Genomic DNA, 14,526 nt, shown 5'->3' with positions numbered 1-14,526 from the left:
GTTTATTTACAAAAAGTTTTATCATTAAAAAGGTGTTTATTTACAAAAAGTTTTATTAAAAATGTGTTTATTTACAAAAAGTTTTATTAAAAAGGTGTTTATTTACAAAAAGTTGTATCATTAAAAAGGGATTTATTTACAAAAGGTTTTATTGTTATGCAAAAAACGAACAGTCTTATGTACAAACACGTTTGTACCCTAAACTAAATAATGTCAACTTTGATAATGTTGTCATCACAGATTTAAATAAACCCTCCTTTGAACTAAAAACTTGCGAAGGCAAAGATATAAATATGCATGTTTTGTTTAGAATTTAACAGATAGTAAAAGTTTTAGCGATCAGTATTACGTCAAAAATATGTTGATCTTTCTGGAGTTCTGGAAATCTATTTGATCTATTAGGTTTAATCGGAGAAATTAAAAATTATTTTTTTAACAACCCTGAATCTGATGAATATTTTAGTATGTATTTTACATAGTTAAAATAAGATGTAATGATTGTAGTAGTAGTAGTCTGAGTCAAGTATGCTTGAAGTTTTATTCTACTGAGATTTACACAAGAGAATCACTACGAGAAAATTGTTGCTTATAAGAAAGTGGGTTCTTTCAGGTGAAACCAATGGTATTTACTGAATTGCCATGTCACAGTAATGAAAATATCCAAAAATTATGAGAAATGATGAGGTAGAAAATTATTAATGAAAATATTTTTTGAAGACAATTAGCAAAAATTGAGTTTTACAAAAAAAAAAAAAAGACTTTGAATCGTAACAAAAAGGGAGGTAAATCTTTTTTGAAAACTGAAAATCTTTGGCCAATTTAGCAAAACTCAATTTTCGCTAATTGTCTTCGAAAACTGTTTTCATTAATAATTAATTTTCCAACCTATCGTTTTTCATAATTTTTGGATATGTTCATTACTGCAACATGACAATTCAGTAGATACCTTTGGTTTTACTTGAAATTAAATTTTCAAATTTCGAGTTTTGCTATAATAATGAACAACCAGAAAATAATTAATTCCTGAAAAATAAAAGCTAGATTGAAGAGGTCTCTCTTTATGACTTACATTGGAAAAAGTCTAAGACGGAACAGACTTTGAAGTCAGCTTCAGTATCATAATAAATATTTATTTACGCACACAAATAAATAGGTGTATATAAAAATGATGCCGTGTTTTTAATTATTCATTGTGTTATATAAATTGTAACTTGTATTTTTATACAGCAGAAAATATAGGAAACTTTGAAAAAAAAAAAAAACTTGTACGAATAAAACAAGTTTGACAAAGATTGCACCATATTAAATAACATGGATGTTATTGTTTTTGAAAAAAAAAAAAAAAAACTGACAATGATTTTTTTTTTTGGGGGGGGGGGTTTACATATTTTGTGCTTTTGTAAATGTAATCTGAAGAGGCAAGTTAAAAACCTGGACAAACTTGAAACTGCTTATGGAAAAAGAATAATTGGAAGCAAAAGAACAATGGAAGTGGTTGAAGGGTGCATTTTTAGACACGCCAGACTTGAAGATGGATGAAATGACCTCCAGGTCTTTGGCTAATATGATGGTGCAAGGAAGACAATTAGAAACGTCTCAAAGAAAAGCAGAAACGATGGAGTTAATGGAGAGAAAGTGGACCTTGAGTTTACTTTCAGCAGCCGCGTAACTCTTGCTTTCCTTATTTTGTTCTTTAGTCCTCACATTCAATGAGCAATGTTTCTGACAAAGGGGGAAGAATTGCTGGGGGTTTTTTTTGGGGGGGGGTCAGAATCTAATATGTATTGTTGGTCAGTTTTTGACCTTTATTTTTCAGCTCCTTACATCAAGTGGCTTCATGTCTTGTCTGGCATGAGGGTGTGAACTCCATCATTTCAACAATGGTTGAATGATGAGATCCTGAACAAAATCATTTCAAGTGATGAGAAGAGTCTTGGTAAATCTTATGTTACATTCTTTGTCCGCCATGTTTTCTGGTATAACATGAATTGTGTCATTTGCACAGATTACCAATTTTAACGTGTGTCCTGTTTGAGAAGCATATTCTTTCTTAATCTAATAGAGTCTTCAAACGTGGGAGAACCAAGGAAAGTGATTAATATAAACATTTTGCATTTTACGAATATTATCGCAACAATGAGAAGCCATGATTTTTAATGGAGAAAATTCTATGCAATATACAAGTTATGGATCAACAAATGTTTCAACAAAATGTTTTATTATTTTTTTAAGACAAAAAACATGGAAACAACTATGAATGAAAATCAAGTGTTTTTCTGTTTTAATAGAAATAATCTAAGAAGTTTAGTTTTTTTACAAGATATGAATCGCTAGATGCAATAAATAGAAAAGATAAAATGGTTATTCTTTTCCAGGATTTGTTTGCACAAAAGAAAAACAAAAAATAAAAAAAAAAAACATTTTATCAGAAGAAACAACGTCATGTTAAATATCATATTTATTTACAAAATAAACAAATATAATTTTGAATGAATCAATGTCTAGAGATATCTAGCAAAGAACAATCACATACAATCAAATATAGAATAATTAATTACTTAGTCTCCATGATGTATGAATTTAAGATAACGATGAATCCGTGAAGGTGAAAAAAATGTTCATTCAATCTGAAAATTAAAATAATTGCTGTTAAATTTTGGTACAGTCATCGAAAATATTATGCAGACAACAAAAACGAATGAATGAAATGTTCTTTGGTTATGAAATTCAAGATGGCTGCTTTCAACCAGATTTTTAGTGCACATACAGAAAAGATATTTTCGTGAAGATATTTTTTTTTTTTTTTTTTTTTTTTTTTTTTTTTTGCTGTAATCAAACGTCGGGAAATACAACACAAGTTCAGAATCATAGGTACTGATCCAGAATCTGACCTGAGACTGTGTTACCATCTGGCAGTTTATGGTAAGCAACCAAAAAAAAAAAAGAAAGAAAGAAAAAAGTTGACGCAAACACTGACAAATGATAAATTTTAAACGTTAAATATATTAAATAACAAAAAATTTCAACAAATGTTTTTAAGAAGTTTTATTATTTTTTAAGACAAAAATATGGAAACGATTATGAATGAAAATTAAAAATGTTATCTTTTTTCATGGAAAGAATTTTTTGGTTTGCTTTTTTACAAGAAAATTTTCGATAAAATAAGTATTTTTTATAATAACAAAAACAATATCTTTTAATCGAAATATCTATGATGGAAAACATTTTTTTTTTAAATAATATCAGATAAGTCATTTTTTTTTTTTTTTTGTTAATAAAAACATTGTTTGCTCATTGGCTAATCATGTCGGCTTTTTCTAGTAGCTTCTTTTTACTTTTGAAATCATTACTAAGCTTATTATACAACCAGGCAGCCCACTAATGAAATATAAACTAATCGGAATCGGGAATCTGAAAAATTGTAACATTTTGGGATATCAGAATCAGATTTGGAAAAAATTTGAACCTAATTTCCGATTCCAAAACAAGTCTTGATAATTGCGCATAAAACGGGAGCCTAACTTTCATATATGCTGATAGGTGGCGCCGCGTCTGTCAGTTGAGGTATGGAAGCGCAAAATGGATATAATACTTCCGCTACTTCAAAATGGATACAATATATAAAAATACATAAACACTTTTTATCAATCAATTTTTTTATCACATATCTTATCAAATAACTATGTTTAAGTTAACGTTATATATTTTATATGAAATATTCACATTTTAAAACTGTTAAACTATTTTCTATTGCACATTCACCATTTTGAAACTGCTAAAACTGTAAAAAAAAAAAAGTGTGAAACATTCAATTTTTTTCTTTCATGTTTCTGTAAATAAATATATTTTTAAAATATCCTAATAGTTTGACAAAATATATAACATTAACTTAAACATCCTTTTTGTAAACAATGCAGATTTTTGTTATTAAAAAAGTTTTTTTTACAAAAATATATTTTGTATTTTGATACTGTTGATTTGAGCAGATAATCAGCTCAAGTTTATCCCCGGTCGTTGGTCAGTTGAGCTGACCTTTGCCCCTCAATCTTGTAAATAAATCATTATCGTTCTTATTTCGAATAATAACAAAAATCGAAAAATTGAATTTCAATTAAAACCAATGTTATTTACTGAATTATCATGTTGAAATTAGTAACATGTCCAAAAATTATGAAAACTGATAATGAATTATTAATGAAAATTACTTTTGAAAAATAGTTTAGTTTTGGCCACAATAAGCTCAATATAAAACTGTACAAAACTAATTTTTTTTTTCCTGTATTCTATTATGTTTATGAAGAGGCTGTGTGAGGAAAACACATCTGAATAAATAGTTTTGTCTATGGATAACTATCGATTTAATTTGCATATTGATTAGGTGGACACATGAAAGTTCTTGTGGAATTTTTAATTTTGATTTCAAATAACGTACTTTCAAATATGTTTTCATTATAATATATATATATATACACATACATACATGTACATAATTTTAAAGAGCGTTTTTCGCTCTATCTAATCATTTAAATTACAATCGTTTTAAAACAAGAACCCAAGTTTGCCCAGATGGGTAAACTTGGGTCCTTGTACCGGAAAAATATCCAGTAAATAAAACGTTGTTTAGTAAATCGTTATATTTATGCATTTTTTTTTTTTTTTTTTGTATTTCCATACACCAAACATGGATATAAATATCACTAAAACATCAACTGAGTCATAAGCTTCATTTAGGTACCTTACTTGCCTGGGTGGGTTGACTGTAGGCTGAGCTAAACCGTGTCACACACACAGACAGTACAAAAATTTATTTTAAAACAATTATGCCTTATGTTTTTTTTGGGTTGTCTATGGACAACTATTCACTAAATTTTCATATTTAATATTAACAATAAAAATGAACCATGACACGTACGAAATCCAACTTTACATTATAGAATAAAAAAAATATTTTTTTGCAAAACTTACCAACGTTTTGACAATGATGATGATGCGAGAGGTTGGGTGCCCCCCCCCCCCCGCATCATTAAGCTGGTTTCAAATCCACAATTATTAAGGTGAAGAGGTCTCGTTCTTCAAGTAAATCGAGTTTGTACTTAAGACTGTTCAGCCCATCCATTTCATAATTGGATTCCTTTAAAAGGTCGAATCTGCGACAGAAGAAAATGGAGATGCAGAAACATAAGCAACAGACCCCCCCCCCATGTAAACATAATTTTTGTGAAATATTAAACGGTCCTTCTGCTCGGTTAATGTCAGCACGTTACTTATAAAAAAATGGTTAATTAAATTGCAGAAGCACCTGTTAAAAAAATCTATATAAGTTCTATAATTGAATAACCCCCTCCAAAAAAAAAGAAAAAAATACTTTTATGTTTTTGTAAACCGCTTGCGAAAACTTACTGACAGCATGATTAGCGTCCTAAATTACGAGATGAAAAAATGAACGAATCTCTTAGTAAAAAGAGTTGTCTTCCTCAGAGCAATGACAAATGGTAAAACAGCGCCATTTTTTTATAATGCTAGATAATATCCGATAAAAAATTATTTTATTTTTAAAAAAATCAATAAATATTTCATAAAGTAATATATTTTTTTATGCTAAATAATGTCAGATAAAAAATTTTATTTAAAAAAAAAAAGATCAATAAATATTTCATAAAGTAATATGTATTTTTTATAAAACTATGAACAAATTCAAAGCAATGAAACAATAACATTTTATTTATTATTTTATGCAAAAGAAAAAATAATTTAAAACTTACCGATTTGGGTTTGGATATTGTTTGATACAACGTCCATTCACTTCTTGCCCTTGCTTAATTTAAAGGCAACTTCTTCTGATGCAATAAATAGTGTTACATTTTGCAGGTGACTCATGTAGAAAGGTGAAGAAGAGTTTGGAATGTATTACTTTTGACCAGCAACTATATTGGAAGGCAAGAAAGATATTATCTTCAACTAAAACCAGTTTGATTTTAGATAATGTTTTCTTGCAACTCGATGGCTTCCGCCTCTTAATGTCATTTATGGGCTCTATTGAATACATCATGGCCGGAAGTGGATTAAAAGACATGTGGGAAACAGTTTATGCACCCAAATCTACTGAAAATAATGATGACAGGACACAGCTTTGCTAGAATTGTTCGAGCACATCTTTTAACACATGCTGAATTCGACCAACTTGTAACAATCTCCAATGAAGATAAACTTGAGATTCAAACCAAGCAACAGTATAAAAACAAACATTTGACTAACATCTGTAAAGGAATCACCTATCATAAGTAACATTGTAAAAGAAATTTAACAGGTATGTGCAAGAAGTTGCCACAAAAGTTAAAACAGCAAGGCGTTGGACACAGTATTTTCAGCTGGTGACTTTAATGCTACACTATACAGAGGCTGAAAGATTAGAAAATTGGGAATTACACCTGCTGTGTGTTCAAGAGTTTACGCCTTACTTTCATGCAGTTGGTCATTTAGCTTATGAAAAATCATGTCACCTATTCTTGCAAGATATCCATGATTTAAAGCAGCTTATTCCTGATGTAGATTTTTTTCAAATTTAAAGAAAAAGGAATTTTTTCAACGAGACGCTCAACCAAGAATTGGGCTAGTCTATGGTCCGATCTTACTATGGAACAAACGCTAATGAGAACCCTGAAGACCTCAGGTGGGTTGACACATGGGCGAGGGATAACCAAAAATGCATAGAGAATTTTATGAGCTATAATAATGTACTCGTTAGTCATTTTCATGAATTTCACGCAAATAGCAAAAAACTTCAATTTGGCGGCCATTTTCCAAGATGGCAGACGGAGTTCAAGGTGGATTGCCGAGAACTGTTATTGCTAAGTGCTGAAAGAAAACGTGCAAATTTTCACCTTATTATAATTTTTTCATTTATTTGACTAATTTGGAATATTTTTAAAACTTACCGACTTGGGTTTGGTTGTTCTTTGACATGTTTAATCATAGTATAACGAGAAATTTTCTCCGAATATCGAGAAACTGACATCTTTTTGTTTTTTAACCTAAAATGAAATTAAAAACAAAAAACGGCAATGAATTTCGTTTTTTACTCTTTTTAACCTTAAAAAATGCATATTGTCACTTAGAACATAAAAGGCTGCTATTTGGGATCGTGTTTAATAAGGGACTATAGGGAATTAAGCAACAAGATGTATTTCACATTACATTTAAACTTCAGAAGGTTAGTACAGTCAGGGAAGTAAGAAACAGGGGGGGGGATTCCAAAGTCTAGCGGTCTGAGAGAAGAAAATGTTAGAGTAGAAGGTTTTCTGGCATCTAGGGATTTCAACAGTGAAGAGGTGGGATTTTGCTGCTTGTCAGGTGAGTCTGGAGTATGTACGTCAAGGAGGCACAAATGCTGCGAGTTGTGTTTATGTAAAGTTATCCAAAATCTGATTGTTCTTTACCTGTTGAACAAATCATCATCTTCTCCGCCCCATCCAAAAAATCGATTGGAAAATCCATTCACTTTTTTAAATTGATCAGCTTGCATTGCGATGACGCCACCGAAAATATCACTATATGGTAATCTGGAAAAAAAAAAAAAAAAAAAAAAACTACTTTGATTTGTTTCTTCCCAAACAAGAATGAAACCGCTTGCATGCACTGTAATTAAGCGCTGACTCCACCGAACGAGCGTAACCTAGGATTCATTAATCTCAGTTTAGTTGAAATTTTATATTAATATATATATATATATATATATTAATTTTATTTATACAAACATTAATGGCTACATATGTGCATACATGTTTCTGTAATCACCCACGTTGGGGGATTACATCTTCAGGCCAAGAATTACCGTCGAAAGTGATATTTCCACCAAATACATTTTCCTATTTCGTTTATCAAGTTAGAATGCAACCTGGGTGGGAGTCATAAAAACGGTAATATATATAGGTACATGTGGAGTTTAGATAACTTTCGTGTTTTATGTTTATTCATATTTTGTTTGTTTATTTGTTTTAATTTTATTTTATTTTTATTTAATTTTATTTATTTTTTGTTTTGTTTTATTTACCTTAATGTAATTTTAACTTTATTCCTGCATAGTTTTAGAGTTATTGCCTAGTTTCAGTACGTGTGTTGTGGGTAAAATAAAAGCGTACAGCATAGATTCGCTTTTGAATATATGTATTAACGTGAGTGTGGGTGTGTGGCGGTGTCTGTGTGTGTTGTGTGTGTGTTGCATGTATGTGTGGGTGGATGTAGATTAAAAGGCACAGGTCAGTGCTTAGTTGACCATAGCTAAGGTTCTTAACTTACAGACTCCAAGACAAAAAAAACTAAATTCTCAAGTACCTTATGCCATAAAAACCAAAAGTTAGGTTGGATGGGGCGAAAGGGAAATGAAAAAGATGTTTATTATCTTCAAAGACCTCACTTATCCTCTTACCGTTTTTATGCCTCCCACCCAGGTTGCATTCTAACTTGATAAACGAAATAGGAAAATGTATTTGGTGGAAATATCACTTTCGACGGTAATTCTTGGCCTGAAGACGTAATCCCCCAATGTGGGTGATTATAGAAACATGTATGCACATATGTAGTCATTAATGTTTGTATAAATAAAATTAATATACCTGCTCTGTTCACTCATTGAGCACTATTTTGGTAGACACATGTTGTTTCATTGGATGTAGTAGGAAACTAAACTCTACTGGCTATATATATATATATATATATAATGCTTATCCTCGAGTGGCCTCGCCTATGTAATATATATATATATAAGCCATGAAGAGATTAAAAAGGAAAATAATGCAAGGGAGTTAACTCATATACTTAGAGTGAAGTAAGCGTGAATCATCTCCCTTACATTTTGAGTTTTCTTTTTTTTTTTCCTTTTTCTTTTTTTAAAGACTTATTTAAAATTGTCGGTAATTGTGCATAAAACGGTAGCCTAACTTTCATATATGCCGATAGGCGGCACCGCGTCTGTCAGTTGAGGTATGGAAGCGCAAAGTGGATACAATACTTCCGCTACTTCAAAATGGATACAATATATAAAAAATACGTAAACTTTTTTTCATCAATTAATATTTTTTATTATCGCTTATTTTATCCAACAACTGTGTTTATTTAAGTGAATATGTTATATATTTTGTCAAACTATTTAGATATTTAAACTCTTTTTTTATCAATTAATATTTTATTTTTATCGCATATCTTATAAATATGTTTAAGTTAATGTGATATGTTGTCAAACTATTTAGATATTTTAAAAATATATTTATTTATAGAAATATGAAAAAATAAAATAAATTGAACACTTCATATGTTTTACAGTTTTAGCAGTTTAAGAAAGATGAATGTACAACAGGAAATATTTCAACAGATTTAAAATGTGAATATTTTACATGCCCAAATATATAACATATTGACATAAATAAACATAAACAAGGTTTGATAAGATATGTGATTAAAAAAAAATATTGATAAAAAAAGTTTAAAATATCTAAATTGTTTAACAAAAGCTCTTATATTTTTATATATAAGAAAAGACGATGGCTGGGCCCATAATCTGTTAAGTTTTTGAGACATTATGTTGAACAAAGATGGTGGCATAGTTCAGATCAGTAATTTGCAGTAACCAAGATGGCGGCCAAGAATCAAATGCAGTTGGCAGTAACAAAGATGGCGGCGAACTGATTGGATCCAAAATTCGACAATTTTTATAATAATTTTGAAAGGTTTTCATTGGTTGTTTAGCACAGCCGGTGGTTATAAAAATGATTGGTGAATCCATTCGTCACATACCCCCATTACTTCGTCTGATGGGGATGTGTCTCCTAGTGGCTTCAGCTGCAGGGTAGTACACGTCAAGTATTCGTCACTTGACACTCAACACTCAGCCCAACAGGTGAGGGGCCGGGAACCGGCCCAGCACCTGTTGGACTGAGGTACACCGCCTGGGTAATACCTAGGAGGTCCACCCTCCCAGGCCTTGCCACCGGGCTTTCCGGTGGGGCAAGTTTATTGCTTGCTGCCTGAGGCGCCCCGACTGGGGAATGCCGACGGGGTTACTCAGGCAATTTTTTTAAATTGCAGGAGTGCCCTTCTTTAGGGGAGCTGCGGAGTTCCCACTTTCCGGCCTTGTGCCACATAATGCAGATGTGGGCAGCATTTAAATATATACCCCCATTAGGAGTCAAAAACATTTTACAGTATCCATTTTGAAGTAGCGAAAGAATTGTATCCATTTTGTGCTCCCATACTGTTAGAATTTAATTCTTCCATCTACCCTTCTTTCTCTTTCTTTTCTTCCTTCATTAACCCCCCCCCTCTATGCAAGTAGTTGCAGACTGCTACTGATAGCACGTGACTGTTTCTTTGTTGACGATTGGTCGAGTGATCTTTTTGCTTGCAGATTTAAGCAAAAATGGAAGTGAAAAAAGGCAGTTGCTGCCTTGGTCCTTGGGAGTGAAAAGTCGTTGTTTGAAAATGTCGGACCTGGATGTAGTAACCCATCATGCCGAGACATCAGGAGGCTCTAGATGAAGGTCCTATTTTGTCAGTTAAATTTTCGTCTAGGTGACGAAAATGAAGAGAAAAATGCCGACTGAGTTCAGACAGAAAAATCTTAAAAAATTAAGTCAAGTCTTGTCTAAAGGGAAAGGAAAAAGTGCAAAAGTTAAACCTCAGACGAGTGAAAAGGGACGTTGCAAACAATAATAATTTGCTTATATATTATTTAATTGGAATTCATTGAGATGAGTATTATTTAATAATTTTTTTATTTATTTATTGCGAACAATTATCCTTGTCTTTCTTTCTTAGTTGCTTCATGACGTTTCGGCCAACTATTCCTCTGGCATTTGTCAGGTGGTAACAGTGATGGATAGGAACTCTGAATCTCCTGACTGCATTCCCAGCAATTACTACCTTCCATAGTTGTCGTCTCACCACGTTTTGGCCAAATCAGCCTCTGACCGGCTTTGGGCAGGATTGAAACCGCTATCTTCAGACGTGGTGAAACAACTAATAAAAAAAGATGGGGATAATTGTCCACAATAAATAAAATAAAATTAATAAATAATATATATACCATTCTGTACAGACCGACCATGGAAGATCAGATAATAAAAAACATGAATTTATAAGATCAAAAATTCAATCTTAATCGCCCTTCGGGGCCTGTGACGCAATTGATAGAGACGTTGAATCTCTACGGTTCTAGGTGATGATTATCTGAAGATAGCGGTTTCAATCCTACCCAAAGCCGGCCAGAGACTTACTTGACCAAATCGTGGTGAGACGACAACAACTATGGATGGCAGTAATTACAGTGAATGCAGTCAGGAGATGCAGAGTTCCTATCCGTCACGGTTACCACCTGACGAAGGCCAGAGGAACAGTTGGCCGAAACGTCGTGAAACAACTAAGAAAAAAAGATTAGGATAATTGTCCGCAATAAATAAATAAAAAATTAATAATTCGCTTGTTCCTCAGGAAATATTCGAAGTGAAAAGGAAAGTGTATAATCTTCAATGGTGCAGCAAGAAGAAAGAGCCTTCTCGAATAAGAAAAAAGTTTTCGTTCGACTAAGCTGTCGAAACTACATCAGGCCAAGTAATGTTTTTTTCCCCAGTAAAAGCCGACAAATATGAGTAAAAGAAAGTTGAAGAAGACTCAGATTTCATTGAAAAAAAAAGAGAAGAAAATCCAATGAGACATTTTTATTTTCATGCTATCTGAAGCAGGAATGACAATTCTTCTCTCTAAAAAAAATTCTGTATAAATTATCCTTGCTTCTAAAAAAAAAAATATTTTTACCTCAAAGTAAGTTTTGCCTCTTTCTTAATCTTTTCTTATCTTTTAATTCTATTCTTTCTCTCCCCTGAACTGTTACTAGAACCTTTAAGGTTCAGCCAAAAGGGGACATTTTTTGACAGTCAAATTACAATCTTTTATACGGTTAAAAAGTGAACTTCAGACTTTATTATTTTTTTTTCTCCCTCCCTTTCAATTTATTTTTTCCTTTTTAAATAAAAGTTTATAATTATTTCAAGTGGTTTTTACTTCCTCTTTTTTATCCTTATTTTACTTGTAAATGCTTATATGGAATTGGTTTATAAAGGTTCTAGTATCTAAATACGTCTAATTTGGCTGTTACTAAGTTAAATTCGGACAATACCTTAATCTGACAAACGTGGCCGCCGCCTATCGGCGTGTATGAAAGTTGGGATCCCGTTTTATGCACAATTACCAAATTGTCTTCACTGTAAGAATTTTCAGAAATTTCTTAAATATTCAAAAATTTTGTTTAGATTTTTCAATCCACTTTTGCTAGTAATTCAATGGCGCATGGCTCTGTTGAACGGACCCGTCTGATGCTGAACATAATAATAATAATAATAATAATGATATAGGGTTTTTATTTAAAAAGTAAACAAAAAAGCTGACTCCACCTATCTAGCGACGCCCAGGATTCGTCAACAATTTCCCACACTCTTTATCTGTTACAATTAGGTAACTGTAGATTCCATGAACAAAGCTTCTTTCTTAGAACTGCATGCCTGTGGAACTCTCTTCCGATTGCCTGCTTTCCAGCTGACTACAATCTGATTGTCTTCAAGTCCAACGTAAACAAGTTCTTGATGAACCGTCCCCCTAAGTAATCCAATTTACAAAATTCCCACTACTTATGTTTACTACGCTATAATCACATTGACTAATGTATACCCATTAATCCTTATCCTCGAGTGACCTCCGGGCCTTGATAAGTGGTGATTCCTATGTAAAAAGAAACTAAAAATAAAAATTAGATGAATTAAATAATAACTAAAAAAAAAAAAAAAACAGAATAATGTGTAAATTATGAAAAGAAAATAATGCAAGGGAGTTAACTCATATACTCACATTAGTGTAAACAAATAATTATCTCCCTTACATTTTAAGCTTTTTTTATTTTATTTTTTAGATCATTATTTAAAATTGTCTCTACTGTATTTTCTTTGCTAGAAAAAATATTTTCAGAAATTTCTTAGGTATTCAAAAATATTGTTTAGACTTCTCAATCCATTTTTGCCAAGAATGCAATGACGCGTCTCTACTTCTGACCCCCGTTCATGACAGGGGTTGTTTCCTTGCTGCACTGCTGCTGCTGCAGTAGTACTTTTTTGGAACATTCGTCATATTATAAAACATGTAAATAAACATTTTATGAGAAAAATATATTGGGTTAAATTTACAGCATAATGATTCTTTATTCACGTAGGATAACAAAACTATTAATTCTAATAGTTTAAAAATAAAAACAACAAAAAACGGATATGAAAATACTAACTGGTATTTAAAGACATCAACAGCCACGGACAAATGTCTGGGAGAGTTGACACAATTGTAAGGATTCTTGTCATTCTCTGGAATCAGATCAACATCATGAAAGATGAAGCAAGTGAAATTATAAATCCGTTGTGCCTCAATGAAACCAATATTCATGAGCATTCCTCGGTTGAATGGAACCATCGTCAGCTGAAGTAAAAATGATGAAAATAATAAAAATAATAATAAAAATGATATAGGGTTTTTATTTTAAAAGTAAAAAACCTAAAAGTTAATTTATTACTGAAGGATAAAAAAAAAAAAATATTTTAAAATAATTTAATAACAAAAAAAAAAAAATGGTTTTATTTTCATTTAATCTAAAAATAATAAATTTTAAAAGTTAAAAATTCAGTTTAAATTTTATTTTGAAATTAATACTGAAATTGTTAAAAATCAGTTTTAAAAAATAATTGCTTTAGTAATTGGCTGTCATTTTACCTAAACATTATTATTATTATTATTATTAGTAGTAGTAGTAGTAGTAGTAGTAGTAGTAGTGGTAGTATTTTCCTTTTTATTTCACTGGAATAAGTTCTTATTATTTTATTACCTTAAATCTTAATATAAACAAAATTTAATAAATTGTACAAAAAAAAAAAAAATGCAAAGTTACCTCCCCTCTTACAGTATTCTATTAAATATGATACTTGCCAAAGAGTTACCTCCCCTTTCAGTCAAAGCACTGACAACACGCCATATTGGTTCATTAATTTTCCTCAATAGAAACGATGCAGGGTCTGAGATCTACCCTATGAAAGCCGACTCAGAAAAATTAACATTTTCTTTCTTGAGCGTTGATAATCATGTGATGATCTTATTTTGGCCTAGAATCTCCTCTGTAGTCATTATAATATGCCTCAGGTTTCCTGCACCAAAAAGAGGCAAAATGTAGGCAGCACAAAAAACAAAAAAAGAAAACTATTTCCTAGTTGATTTCAACTGAATAGGAGGAAGGCCATTTCTCAATAAGGATCCTTGAACCTTGGAACAGACTTCTGAAAGTGGTAATAAATGCACGAACGACCACGCAATTCAAGGCGAATTTGAACTGGTGCTGGACTGCTTTGTCCTCTTCTGTGTAAATTTCTACCACCGTGTCCTTACATGACAATTGAAGGTTTTGTTTTTTTGCCAAATTATTTGTGTATGACTCTTCTATTATCAGGT

General features: G+C 31.5%; 1 protein-coding gene across 2 annotated transcripts in view; it reads right to left on the bottom strand.

Moving 5' to 3' along the window:
• Nucleotides 1-2,440: 2,440 nt before the first annotated feature.
• Nucleotides 2,441-14,526, bottom strand: part of LOC145296897 (beta1,4-N-acetylgalactosaminyltransferase A-like) — a 74,241-nt gene continuing 62,155 nt past the window's right edge. The window contains exons 4-8 of one of the 2 annotated variants that reach the window (XM_080143058.1): nucleotides 13,319-13,506; nucleotides 7,437-7,559; nucleotides 6,936-7,031; nucleotides 4,966-5,147; nucleotides 2,441-2,909 (exon numbers count right to left, since the gene is read on the bottom strand). In XM_080143058.1, coding sequence (XP_079999184.1) covers nucleotides 5,024-5,147; nucleotides 6,936-7,031; nucleotides 7,437-7,559; nucleotides 13,319-13,506 — 531 coding nt within the window. In that variant the 3' untranslated portion in view covers nucleotides 2,441-2,909; nucleotides 4,966-5,023. The remainder of the gene's footprint in view (nucleotides 2,910-4,965; nucleotides 5,148-6,935; nucleotides 7,032-7,436; nucleotides 7,560-13,318; nucleotides 13,507-14,526) is intronic. The other variant, XM_080143057.1, reaches the window with a different exon arrangement.

The sequence above is a fragment of the Euprymna scolopes genome, chromosome 17, assembly GCF_053919585.1.
Source record: "Euprymna scolopes isolate OS-2025 chromosome 17, ASM5391958v1, whole genome shotgun sequence".
Lineage (NCBI taxonomy): Eukaryota > Metazoa > Mollusca > Cephalopoda > Sepiida > Sepiolidae > Euprymna > Euprymna scolopes.
Note: the sequence above shows the minus strand (reverse complement) of the source record. Positions and strands in the feature narration are given on the sequence as shown.